The sequence below is a fragment of the Pelmatolapia mariae genome, linkage group LG7 (assembly GCF_036321145.2).
Source record: "Pelmatolapia mariae isolate MD_Pm_ZW linkage group LG7, Pm_UMD_F_2, whole genome shotgun sequence".
Classification (NCBI taxonomy): domain Eukaryota; kingdom Metazoa; phylum Chordata; class Actinopteri; order Cichliformes; family Cichlidae; genus Pelmatolapia; species Pelmatolapia mariae.
The window spans coordinates 49,757,969-49,772,673 of NC_086233.1; the positions used below are offsets into that span (position 1 = coordinate 49,757,969).

A 14,705-nucleotide genomic window follows, 5' to 3' on the forward strand; every position below is an offset into this window, starting at 1 on the left:
CCACCCCCTATGCACTGTTCCTCCCTCCTTTTCCCTCTCTTTCCACAGCCCTTGTGGTGTGTCCCGCTCAGGTGCGGCCCTCCACTCCCGCTCTTATGCACCTCCATTCCTTCATCACATGGGAACAATCTCCTGGTAACAGGCCCCTGAATATGCAGATTGGTTAATTCAGCTGCAGTTGCTCTCTCTGTAAATGCATCTGCAGCACTTTCCTAAGACTGAGCAGTGAATAAATGCTTACGCTGGGGTTTTTAGGTGGTAGTTAGGGGTGGGGGGGGGGAGTGCCTCTGTCCATGGCAGATTGCAGCCAAGGATGGGATTTTAAGAGTGGAATAAGGCAAGCAGAACTAATAAGAGATTAGGCTTTGACCGGTGCAAACCTCGGGCCCAGGTAGTGACTGATCCTGATCAGTTAAGGAGTAATTAATTTAATTGTGCTTTTTATCTTGGCTTAGCTGCATCTCCTCCCTGCTGATGCAGTTATAGCTTCTCTCTGCAGCTCACCTGGTTATAGCCTTTGCAGCAAACATTCCTTTAACATTTTCCAAAACAGCTGAGAGAGCAGGAAAAACACTGCATTAAAAACACATCTTCTCCCAAAATCAACGCACACACGAAAACAGCAAGCTCAGTTGCACCAAGGCTACACGGCCTTTTTCTGCTCGTCTGTAAAAGATGTTTGATGTAACATAGCGCACGCAAAGAGCCGCACATTCAGGAACAAAATACACCAAACAATGTATTTTTTAGAGCACTGGAGTCAAAGATTTTAGAAGTGTAAATGATAACGAAAATGTGATTTTGTGCTCCACTGTGTGCAACACTGCTTTGCAAAGTTAGTGTCACTCGTGAACATGGAAAAATAACTCCTGCCATACACAAAGGCACTGGGTGCATAAAAAGACTGTAGTTAACCCCCCCTTCTCCATCTCTGTTGTGCTTTCTGCAGCCTTAGCACTAAAATCTGATTCAAGCTTTCTGTGAACAAGTGCACTGCTTGCCAATACAAATGACAGCGGGAGTGGGCCACGCGCCAAAGTCCTCCCCTGACTATCAAGAGAGAAAAGCAATCAAAAGAAGCAATCAATATAAACAAAGTCTTAACTACTATTGATTATTTAGCTCCACACTGATGGGCAATGATAGTTATGGACCTGAATTCATACACTCAGTTGATTAATATCTTTACTCATGTGTTGAATCAGCCAAACAGGCAAGATTTTTTACATTATTTTTAAATTTTTGGGGGGCGGGATTGTATAAAACGAATGCACATCATCCAGAGGCTCAGTGGCAGTGTTGTGTCTGGTGTGACATGCCAGCGGGATGTAACGGAAACTGTTCCTCAGCTCAGCATCCTGCGGTGTCATCACTCACTGTAAGGCGGACCGTTACTTCCATCAGCTGCATTTGAGTTTGGGCAAGTCAGCAAGTTTTCCTCTATTGCACACGCAGCCCGTGCAAAAGAAATATACCCTGGAAAGGCCCAGGATCCCTTAGCTGAGCTCTCAGTCTCTGGTGAGGTAGTGGCCACTCAGGCTGTTTCAAGTATCCTCTCTGAGCGGTAGGTCATAAAGACAAATGACAGCAGTATGACTTACAGAGCGTGATAGGAAACGAGAATGCAGAGACGCCACGCTGCTTTTTTTATTCCAATGAAAGCTTAGGTTGGTTATGCATGGCTCAAAATCAAGGCCACCACTAATCTGTCAATTACAGCCTAAAAGCCTCCACCATATCACCGCCAGGTTTGCTGGATGGGAACTGAATGTTGATTTTGTAATTACTTTTCAAATGTAGGTCTTTTGTTTAGTCAATCATGACAATTCTTTCTTTTTTTTGTCGGTGCAGACAATGACTGATATGTGCCGCTAAACTCACTATGCAGGAGGGTTTTCGCTGCTTTTAGCCACGTTAATTAAATGGCTTTAGGGATAAAAAAAAAAATATCAGCCTGTCACTCAATTGGTCCGCCACTTACACTGAAGCATTTCAAGTATTGGATGGATTGCGCTTATGCTGAATCCTACAGTAGTGACTTCAGGCCAACAGTTTCTCATTTTATTGAAATAAAAGTATCTTTGCAACTACTTTATGGATTTATACAAAGGCAAATTTAATGCAGATATCCCATGATCACCAGGGGATAAATAAGGATGAATCCTATTTTTTTTTTCTCATAATCCTCTGACTTTTACTCTCGTGCCACCATGAGGTCGTGATTTATAGTTTTGGGCAAAATACTTCAACAATTACAGGATTGATTGCTGTGAAATTCAGTTCAGATGGATTGCAGCAACACCGGGGATCCTCTTTCATATAACGCCATCCTCAAGTCAAACAGCTTCCAGTATGTGGTTTATCACAAATACCTGCAACACTGATAACAAATCCATGAACCCGAACTGTGCTATATGCTGCTATTTGCTTACTGAAGCTAAAAATAAGCTCTCAAAATACACTTAATAGTATTTAAAAGCATTTTATGTGATTATAACTTGTTTAAAAGAAACTACAACACTTCAAAAGAAACTACATACATACCCTAGAGGCAATAAAAACTCATGTTCTCAAGGGCTGGTATTATTTTTGCCCACCAATCCTTGTATTAATAATTAAACCTGCTGAGAGGTTTTCCTTTAATGAGATGGAACAATTGAGCAGAATTCATAGTCAGGTCATCGCCGAGCTGTCAACACGATACTGCTCCCCTGAGGCTGAGGCCCTCCAGCAGTCTACTGCTGTGTCTGTGAATGCGTGCGTTACAACTGTGTTTGCTTTGATTTGCGCACATTAGAGCCGCTCTCCTCATTGTTATGCCTCATGTATCAAAAAGCGCTTTGCAAAGAGCATGTCATGATAACTTAAAGCGACTTTACGGATTTGAAAGGAAAAATGTGACAGGTTTTACTTTGAGCATTTAGGAACAGTTTGGTGGATTCAACAATTGAGACACCTGCGCTCTGAATATAAAAAGAGTGTTTTGTGTATGTGTGTCTCTGTGTGTGGCTTGATCCGAAAACATAATCTAACCGTTTTTATATATTTTGGATCACATAAACCTCAAATATTCATCAGCATCCTGAACTTTATTTTAAACTTTAGAGCTGATTTTAAATGTCACTGAGAGAAAATGTGTCTTTTATCGGGCCACAACCTGCAGGTCGGTCGGCTTAGTTAAGCATAAAGACTGGAAACGGAACGACATGGAGCCTGACTGTGTCCGGCAAACATCAACATGTTTTATCTTGTTATATAACCACTAATACACCTCAAGTATGAAATTACCCCACAGAATCGCAGCATTTTTACACGTCAGTTATGCTGAGGATTAAATAAATGTCAGGCATTTGTTTCACCTCTGTTTGCAGTCTAACTAGCAGTGATATTTTCATATTTATGAGTACGCTTTAATAAGCTATAAAAAATTGTGTTTTTCCTCAACAGTGCTATACCATTTATTTAATATCTTGATAATAGTGGAGGAGCAAAATATTGACAGCTACTACTATACAATCTAATATGATGCAGTACTTTTTCTTTTGAAGCCAAACTTGAATCTCAAGCTGCCTCCACTCCATCTGTACATGGATGATGACACGAATACTGAGAAACTGTTCAGCTTTTCAATTTCAGCAGTCTTTCAAGATAACAGTAGAAACCCTGGAATAATGGTATGATGACAAATACACTGCTTACTCATCCCATCTTGAACAATTTCAAGAATATTATAGTCGGCTGTCAGTGTACAGTGTAGTTTCCGCTAATCTAACTCTCATCAGCACCCAAGAATATAAGAAATATTAAACTTTAATTAAAGGGTTGTATTGTAAAGCTCCTGTAATCCAGTTATAAATCAGCTATTTGATATTCATGGAATACAAATCACAGCTGAAGGATTTCTCTTTTTCTATTATTACCTTTCTTCTTGCTGCTTTGAAATGATCTAATGTCACTATTTATTTCTGTTATTGTCAAGCTTTGTATGTGGGAATGTTGGAGAACCACAGAACTGATGTGAATTTTACAGGTCGTGTGTCTTTACCAGGGACAAAGAGGTCCTGATTGGCCTGCCTTACAGGGGCAAATGTTTAGAGATTTAAATAACTTCTTTCTTTAGTTGGCATGTTATTGGAAAATGTTTTGGAGGTTTACACAGCAATTTTTCTGTGTTTCTGTTTTTTCTGGCTTGTTGGAAATGTGTATTTATGATAAAAAATCATCACTTTGGCATCCAGTGCATTTACTTACATTAGAATCAAGGAGGTCAATGCTGTCCAAGCTCTTGCTCCTATGAATGCGGCCCTTGATGCGGCGGAGTGATGGCTTGCCCTGACTGGTGCTCACGGAGGAGGCTGCTGTGGCGGAGCCCGCGGTAGGACTGGGGTGTATCCTGAGGTGAGCAGAGAGGGAGCAGGAGGAGTAGGGAGGAAAATAACAACACCACATCAGGGCAAATAAGCTCATGCATATTTTTAATACAGCAGGAGAAAGTGCCACGAGTGAGACTAAAGAAGATGAGGAAGCAGGCTTTAGTGATGCTTCTGCCTTTCAAAATGCCACAGCCCCCCTACAGGATAAAATGGCATTTAAAGAAATCTATAATTGGATTTAATTTTACAGAGACACTGTAGGGAAGCACCGCAGCTTCGAACACAGAAGGCCCATGCTGCTCCACAGGCCATGGCAGCCAAACTACAGCTGGGTTGTGGGGAGATGTGGGGAGGAGGCACACTGGGCTGACCTGTCACCAATACTCTCATGAAATGTTGTACCCGTCGCAAATGACATACTTAAGCAGCGCCGCTGGAACCCTGCTGACCGCATTAAAACCCTCTGCCTCTCCTTCCTTTTGTTTCCTATGTTTGTTTCTTAATTGCTGTGTAAATCACTATAATCACTAAAAAATTAATCAGACCCAATGGGGGGGGTGAATAAAGCAGTCACATCTACCTCCTTTAAGCCTTACTGTATGTTACTTTAGCTGAACTTTCTAATAGGGCACAATAGTTGTGCTTATAGATTATACATACAAGCCTTAAAAAATAAACATTATTGATTAGTGGTTTGTAACAAATTACTAATGTTTAAATATCCAGTGAATGGAAGTTCTCAGGGCGAAAATGTCTTGTTGTCAAAGGGTTCAGAGGGGAGCTTTAAGCTCACAGGAAGCCACTATTAACTCAAATAACCACTTGTTACAACCAAGGTATGAAGAAGAGCATCTCTGAATTCCCAACATGTCAAACCTTGAAGCAGATGGGTTAAAGCAGCAGAAGACCACATCAGATGCCACCTCTGTCAGGCCAAGAACAGGAAACTGAGGCTACAATGACGTGGGCTCACCAAAAGCAGACAATGGAAGGCTGGAAAAATGTTGCCTGGTCAGATGAGTCTTGATTTTCTCTGTGACATGCAGATGGTAGGGGCAGAATTTGGCATAAATAACATGAAAGCATGGATTCATCCCACCTTGTATCAGTGGTTCAGTTCATAAACTAGCTCAAACGTTAATTTGTGACTTCATTTATATTTTTTAGCAAGAGTTCAAAAATATGACTGATGTTTCTTAACGACAAAAAAAAGTTTTAAATGTCTTTTAAATGTCTCAAATTTGTATATTTATGCCTTTCAGTAATGTATTTCTATATCAAAGCAGTTTCAAAGGTGCTGTGATCATTGTTGTCACATGCGCTGTTTCTCTCTTCTGTTTAAAATACAATGAAAATGTTAAAAAAGTCAAAAAGATATACTAGGGCAATCCATACATGACTGGTTTACTCTTTAGAACTTTTTAAAAATCAGCAGTGGATGTTGCTACATAATTTTGTCCGTACTGAATTAATTCACTGTAGAAAAAGTTTCTCATGAATATAAAAAGCTCATAAAGCATAGTGTAGCTCAAATTGGCGCTATTGTTACTGCCTCTTCTCTTCTCTGAGTCACTCCTAATGAGGATTTAGATAACACAATATTCAATGAGGTAAAATCCCCTCTACACAGTGCAGCTCAGAGAAAACAGATATCCATTAGCAAGCTCAACAGCAAGCCCAAGGAGCTCCCGAGGTTTGGAGGCTCAGCAGAGACGTTACGGGAGAAAGGCACGGACAAAAATGGGAGGGAAGAGAACATCACCAACCACTTTCTACCTGCATTCATTCAGTTATTGCCTGAAGCATACTAAGGGGCTTACTGGCTGGAAACGCTACTGTGAACCATTCAACAGTACGTGTGGTCAATTACTGCCGACCTCAGGTTGTTCTCATAAACAATACAGCAAACATGACTAATGAGAAAAGCTGCTTGGATTGTATCACAGCCCTGGTGCAGCCTTGCGCATTCAGAGCCTCATTTCTTGGATGTTGATTCTGAAATGGATTTCAGCCAAAACACTTCAAGCCACAAAGGCAAGGAGTAAAATAGTGCCAGCAACTGTGCCGACTCAGATATAATGTGCAGTGAATTATTTCTTATTCTCTAACAAATATGCAGGTGTAATGTTTCACTTGTGAGCTGAGACAATGTATAACACTGTGAGCTTCAATAATAGCCTCTCCCTTTCACTTGTGACATTTATGGGCACAGTTTAAACTACATGGATGGATGGATGGCGTTTGGCAGCCCAGAAATATTGCCAAAGTGATTGAAAGTCAAAAGAACTCTTTATAATTTAAAGACACATAGTCACAGATTTGAAACTTTAAAGGAATAGTTTGACATTTGGGAAATATTATCTGATCTTTTCATCCTTTCTCCTTAAGAGAAAGGCTACTACCTAATGTGAACCTCACTATTAAAGGCATAAACCATTCGCTTAAGGAGAAATCCTACAGGTTACCTGGTAGCCAGTGTTACTTAAAACCCCATACTTAAATAATTTAACCAGTTGTGCGCCATTATAATGTTATTTTCCCATCATCTATCCACTTTATCCAATTCAGGGTTGTGCAGGGAAGCTGGAGCTTATCCCAGCTGCCATAGGCCAAGAGGCAGCGTATACCCTGCCCAGAGACCAATTAGCCTAACTTCAATATAAGTCTTTTGAATATGAGAGGAACCCAATAATCCACAGAAATATGCAAGGCCACAGAGGCACAGCCAGATGGTGGACTCGAACACAGGACCTTCTTGCTGTAAGGCCCTGTGGCCCAATGTTATTTTGCTTCTTTGAAAAATATAAAGACCAATTCAGTCAGTTCATATCTGTTCATGTAATTCTTTCCCTTTTTTCCCTATCATATGCTGTTATGTTGTGGATGTGAATGTACTACAGATGGAAAGGGTTTTTTTTTTCAGGTTTTGGATTTTCATGATGTCAAGGAGCACAGAAAGCCTTAATAAGACACTCAGAAGCCCCTCCCACCTACTGTTCAAACATTGCATTTATGAGGTACTGTTAGTCAGAAGAAAGTTGGCTTAAAGCAAAATATATTGTATTAGACTGCGGATGAACTGAGGGGAATCCATCAAGACCCAGTACAAGACAAATAAGCTACTTTATCTACTCTACTGTAGTTAGAGTTTGCAAATAAAAATATCATAGTTGGCCCTATTTTATATGAAACAGCTAGGAGAAGTGTAGCTTGGCCTTGCTTACTGCAAGCAGAGAGAAAAGTATTAAGCATCAAAAACCTAGCATCACTAATTAAGATGTTATATCTTGTCTGTTTCATATGTACAAGAAAAGAAAAGAAAGCTGTTCTTGAAGTTATTATAACTTGCTGTAAATTCCTGGAACATGAGCAGCAGGCCTTGCTGGCTCCATGAAATCACATCTTTTCCATTTCATGCTTCAAATGAGACGTAATGTGCTTTAGAAGTTCCGATGAACTGGTTTTGTTACGGTGTGTTGCTATCCAGGGTTTATGCTAACCAAGATTTTATTTTCCTGCATAGAGAAATTGTTTGCTGTCACAATGGCAAATAATTTATGGTAGTGAGGAACCTTCACTTTGTGAACCTGAGGTTCAAAGCGGGTGTTCCTGAGATAGTCCTGACTATTTCAGGTTTAAATCAATTTTTAATCAGTTTTTCTATAAAAACATTTGACATCATGAATTCCTAATAATAATAACCTAATAATAAATTGAAAAAAAAAAATACATGTATATACTATCATTCCCACTGCTCTTTCTATACATACAAAAATATGAGCTGTCTTTAGCATATTTTACAATATATAGCAACCATTTATACACAGTACAAATTGCTGCTGTATTTAACTGAATCTGTATTTTTATCAGGGGTTTTTCGTACACTATATTTTCTTATTTATTTTATTTTATTTTTTTTCTAATATATCTCTAATTCACTTTTTCTTTTTGACCCTTGTGCTGCTGTAACAAGTGAATTTCCCCAGTGTGGGATTAAATAAAGTCTTTATCTATGTAACAGAGGGGGGTCAAGACAATGACATTTTAAATCATTCAAGAGATTGTAGGCCTAAATCACAGCACCACAGTTTTGACATCACGCATCCAACAGCAGCTGTTTATTATTCATATTTATATTGTGATTGAAAATAACAATTTTCCTGACATCTGTTGTGGCTAACATTTCAAAACTGGTCCCATCAAGCGAGTACACCCTGTCGGAAATCCTTTATCAGCGTGCATTAGCAGAATGCTAGCGTTTCTGTGGGCTATGCCATCCTTCTGTTGAACACAGTAGTATTGGTATTAATAAATATTTAATGCCTGTAGCTCAAGTCACTCAGATGGATAGAGATCAGTGTTTTTTACAGTATATTGCCACACATTTTCCTGCTGTAGCCTTAATAGGTAGTTAAAATAGTCTTGATAAATTGGATATAGTTTTAGCCAGAGTTAAAGAAAAATCACTGTATAATAAACAGAAAGCAATTTTAATTGAGGTTTTTTTGTAATTTGGTACTATTTTCTCAAGTGTTGTATGCTTTCTTTCTTAAAGGGAGCGTGCTCATACTTCTATCAGGTAAGGTAAAGCAGACTCATTACTTTTATTGTAGTTATACAGAATTAAGTGGACCGATCATTTTTATGCAAGCAGAAACCCCCCAAAGACCCATTGCAAGCCAGGAAAAACCCAGCTAAGGTAATCTTTGCAGCAGCTGCTGCAGGCTGCATATTAAGAGAAGAGACATGAAAGTGCTATCAATGTTCTCAGCTAATGGGCAGCAAGAAAGCAAAGGGGCAAATGTTCCGAGAGACTACATATGTTACTGAAAGGACATTTTGTCAGCTATTATTACTTTAGTGTATTTTCTGCTGATGTCAGATAGCTGCATAGATGCTGCGAATGCAGGATTTTTTTTTACCATTAATAGCCTAAAAGGTATCCATAATCATTTCTTTGCTGCTTTGTTTAACAAACAGTTCAAGAGCTTGATGCATGGCAAGTTAACAAAACAGTATGGGTCATCTTGGCCCTGGTATAATGGGAGTATTGGAGTCTTGCCCCATTTGTAGTTTCTTACAACAAAGAAAATCCACTTCAGAAGATAATAGAATAAGATCAATGCCAAGACCCCAGATGGCCCGATGACCACAATGGAGTATAATAATGTAGTGCACAGATAAGGTCAAGCAGATGCCTGATGCTATTACAAAGAAAGGACGGAGAACACACACATACGCACGCACACGCAGACACAAATACACACATTAATCAGTTGCAGGACTTTCTGCCGTGCCTGGTTCCCCCTCCCTCTTTCTCTCAGTCTGCCTGGAGGAGCCATCAGGTACTATTAGTTCAAGCAATAATGGCTAGTGCTTAATCAGCAGGTCAATAGGCAATGTTTTGCTCCATTCCTCCCATCTTGGCCAGCGCTAATATAACACTTAACAAGGAGAGCAATCCTGACCATCGTCTGCCACACACACACACACACACACCAATGCACATAAAGAGACACACACTTCAAGAGAAATACTTATAGTTGGCCAATCCAAATAAAGATTCTGTTAAATTAGGCATCTCTCATCACTTTTATCCCAGTATCTTCCTGCTTTTGGTGTGTTATTTGGAGAAAAGGCACAGGTATAAATAAGATGAAGCATTACATAAACACAGTAGACTTGTTGTATTATCCCTACAGGCTTGCAACAGAGTGTAAAGTTCATTAAGTCAGGTTAATGCTAATCTTTGGCTGTGTGCAAGTACAAATTTTTTTAAAGACTCCAGGCAAGAGGAACATCTGTTTGCAAAGTCTAATCCTAATTTAGATAGATGCTGCCGCTATTCAGTCTTTATTAAAGGCAAGCAAAGCCGTGCCTCCTCTTACACGGAACACACGGTCGCTGGTCGGCGGATGGTGTAAGTGTTCAGGCAGGGCGGTGTGTAATCTCACTGCCACATGCTGTGAGATCAGCAGCGGAACAGAAAGCAGTTCTGACCATTTGACCAGAAATGGGACAGAATTAACGCTGCAATTATGAAAAGAGCTCGAAGCAGGATACTTGAACGATACAGCAAGCTGCTTCTTCATACAAATGCAAATGCCTTTTTCCCCCCCTCCATTTAAACTGGTGTCACATCCTGTCGTACATCTGCACAAAAATTACATTTGTGAATGGAAGAACTTTTCAAATCCGTAGCAGAGAGACATACAGAGCTGGCGGCACAATCGTTTTATTTAAGGAATTAACTAATTCCTCTTCATTTCCACTGTGTGTATTCACATTTAAATGAATTGTTTCTTGTAAGATGTAAAAACGAATCATAAATATCTCACAGAAATTTGTTCAACTTCAACAACATTTACAGATTTATCTAAGAGAAAAGCAGTGAGTCCACACATTATATCTTCAGCTTTAACCACACAGTTTTCTTGCAGTTTGGTCGGACGAAACTGTTAAAAGATTAAAACATCAGGACGACTTTCTCCCTTGCAGAGAGAAGCTGAGAGCCAGTTCTCCACATAACAGTGCTATGTTTTGTTTAAGCATACAAATTACAATAAAAATGTTTATAATAATTTCAACAATAATGTTTTTTCACTTGCATTGTTAGGGTTTAAAATTCCCAAGACAGTAAGACAATTCAGTCTACAGTCATTTCTCTGTGTGTTCATATTTACTTGACAAACTCACTATAGGCTATGTTTCTAATCCAGACCAATCAAATGAGGACACTGCAGCACGCTGGTTTGACCAGGCGCTTAAGGTGACATAGAAAAGCATCTGTACACACTCCTTGTGTATTTTTCCACTTTGGTTTTGTACTATAAACCTTATGAAGTAGGAGAAAGTAGTGGAATAACTATTTACTCTTATATGAATGACAAATGACATCTTGGGCCATGAGGAATGCAGTTCAGTAGTATCACTGCTATTAATGCATGTGTTGAACAACTAGTATTACTACTACTACTACTTATGAAATTGAAGGGTTTTCCAGCTGCCATCGGGCAAGAAGTCGCCAATCTGGTGCAGGGCTAACACACAGAATTGCACAACCATTCACGCTTGCTTTCACATTTACATCCAATTTAGAATCACCAGTTAACCTAACCTAACAGTCATTGGACAGTGGGAGGAAGCCAGAGTGTTTTGGAAGAACATGCGAGCTCCGTGCAGAGAGACTGCAGACAGCTGGTGGATTCAAACCCTGGACCTTCTTGGTGTGGAGCAGCAGTGCTAACCACTGCACCGCTGTGCTGCCAGGTCATATTAAACACAATAAGAGAGATAAGGTTGATGCATGGGGATGTTGTGGAGGCTTTCCATTAAATAAAGCCTGCAGACAAGCGGTGAGCGGTAGCTAACATTCTTTAATCACAAACAAAGAACAGAAAACCAAGCTTGGTGGAGAGCCTGCATGATCGTGGAGCAGACGGTCAGCAGAGTCTCTCCCTGAGCCTAGCATGGCTCTCAGTTAAATACCTTCTTCAAGAACAAAAGGCAGTACACAGCTGTTTCACACCTTAAGGTTCACACTCCCTTGCTACCTCCCAGAGTCATCGAAGAGACAAAAGATTCTTCCTGTGGAGTTGTCTGCTTCCCCCAACGTCCTTACCAGACCCCCACCCTCTGTCTAACTGCATGAGTGTGAGACATGTTAAAATCCAGTGGCACCAAGGCATTATACAATAAAATAATGTGAATAATACAGAAATAAAAGAAATTCCTATACAGGGATTTTGATCTGATGTGTCTTTTGTCCTGTGTCCCTCCCATCACGCCCAACTACAGATTGCTGTCCCTCCCTGAGCCTGGTTATCCCTGAGGTTTCTTCCTGTTAAAAAGGGAGTTTTTCCTTCCCACTGTCGCCAAGTGCGAAGTGTTAATGGGGGTCATCTGATTGCTGGGGTTTTCTCTGTATTATTTTAACGTCTTTACCTCACAATATAAAATGCCTCGAGGCAACTGTTGTTGTGATTTGGTGCTATATAAATAAAACTGAATTGGACTGAATGTGTGTTTCTTTGACTTTTTAAATGGCACCATGCTTTTTACGTGATAAAATTATAATATAATATTAACTGTAGCTGCTGATGTCTCATCGCTACAGTGCTTTGACTGATTTTTCCCTAAAGTTATTATACATTCATGTGAAAATGCACTTTGAAGAGTTTTTTTAATCTCTTGATATATATCTTCCCACCTCCTTGCAAACCTTTTTCTTTCCATATGATTTGTATGATTTTGTTTTCATATGATTTGGCAGATTAGTGAACACCACAGCACCAATAAAATCTAGAATATGTTTAAGACTTGCTACAGTGACTAAAACACTTTTTGTCAAAGATCAGTTCATGTTGGATGAAATTTGAATAGCGCTGCACTGTAATGTGACACGGACAAAATGCAGACATTCGTAAAAGAACATCAATTTCAAGCAAATTTAAAAGACCACACAAAAAAGACCCCCCGATATTAAAGATTTTAAACCTCTTTAACATGATTCAAAAAATCTGTGAAGTGTAACCAAAAGTATGAGTGTTAAAGTGATTGTTGTGGTGCACTCAGTGACAAACAGTGGAAGAAAGTTTAGAAACCAAACACTGGTTATCTCTGCAGCGACTTCACTTCATCTTTCAATTTCTGGGATTTATCTGTAAAAAAAATATTCACTTTAACAAAGTCAGATATCACTTTGAGAGTTACACAACCACTTTAGCCTCTTTTGTCAGTGCACTGCTTTAGAGGAGACAATAAGCAGCTTCTTCCAAAATCTCCCTAAATACAGAGGCGTAAGTATGAAAACAACAATACGAGGAGAAACATGAAATGAATCCTCAGTCTCAGTGAAATAAATCCCTTATCTTCTCCTATGGGGGGCAATTAGGCTAATAAGACGATGACTAAGGAATATGATTAGCTGAAAGAAACCCAGAGATAAAAAGCTGCATGTGATAAGCTCCTGACCCCTGCTGAGGCTAATTTGACTCCTCTTTATTGTTTATAAAGGATGGTGTCAGCAGTAAATATTTGAATTAAGGCACAACAAAAGAGTGTAGGGACATCTTATTAGTAAAAAAAAACAAAAAAAACAAAACAATGACTGCTAACTTACTGTTATCATAACATAAAGTAATTTAACTTAGAGGTATTTTGAGGTGCTGTTAAATTCTGGCTGTGTTTTGTTCTTCTCTCAGTCACGGAAATGGTTTAGGTTGGCTCAAAACAGGTGATGATAACAGTTAAGCCTCTCTCACACACACTGGAGCCACGCCAGCCTGTGCCACACTGTGCGATACATTTTGAATTTGTGTTAGACCCTATCAGAGTGCCATTGAGTCTATTGACTCCTAATTAACCATCTTTGCTTTCAAACAGGATGGTAATCCAGCTGTAATTAGGGATACTGTCTCACACACGTTGGAGCCCCCTCCACGAGCAATCTTACTTACAGTCAGGAAAAAAGGGGAATAAAAGGAAGGCTGCCTTGGAGTAAACAAATGAACAAGGCCGCATGAGGAGGAGAAAGAAAGAGAGGTGGTCACTGCAATCTACTGTAGCGCTCAGGCACACAGAGTAATGGGGACACTGAATAGGTGGGTAGACAAGACACAAAGACATGCTGAGAGCAGATTATGGAGATAAAAATGTTTAATGAGAGATGTACAGAGGCCTGGCTGCAGGACAGGACATTTAAAAAAAAAAAAAAACAGGCGCGAAACATGTTTCATGCTTTACATTTTATTAACTAGTTACAACACAGCATTGGGAACAGGAGTGAGGTCGGGGAGGAGGGGGTGATGTTTACCACATGATTAGCTTGATGATGACATTTCCAGTGACAACAGCTGTGCAGTGGAGGCCATACAGTACATTAAAGCACATGAAGTTAGGATGAGGGGGGTAAAAAGAAAAAAAACACGATGGAGCTATGACATCATCCTACGCATTCAACTTTACAAACTAATGCATGGGAAGGACAAGGCTAAAAGAGCCACTTGTCTCCAAACGCGCACGCGTGCACTGTCACGCACGCACGCAAACTCCCAGCATGCGGAGTAGTTGCTTTGCCCCACCGTGTATCGACCACAGTGGGTTTGTAACGATTGCAACATGGTGCAGACCGGCTGCAGTGGCTGACAGGAATATTATGTCATTTCGGAGAGTGAGCCGGGCGCATTTTGGCTCCGTATAACCCGCTCATCCGTTTGACGAGATGTGGGAGGCGACGGCTCGGCTCATCGCAGTCCCCCCTTTTCCTTCTCTCCTCAACCTGCATCACATCATCATCATCACCATCATCACCATCATCCGCACCGAGACTGA

At 40.0% G+C, this 14,705-nt stretch overlaps 1 protein-coding gene across 5 annotated transcripts in view; it reads right to left on the bottom strand.

Annotated features, from left to right (window-relative positions):
- The window catches only part of tjp1b (tight junction protein 1b), a 71,167-nt gene that overhangs the window by 46,913 nt on the left and 9,549 nt on the right, over positions 1-14,705 (bottom strand). For all 5 annotated transcript variants that reach the window (XM_063479481.1, XM_063479477.1, XM_063479476.1 and 2 more), the window contains one exon: positions 4,252-4,393. In XM_063479481.1, coding sequence (XP_063335551.1) covers positions 4,252-4,393 — 142 coding nt within the window. The remainder of the gene's footprint in view (positions 1-4,251; positions 4,394-14,705) is intronic.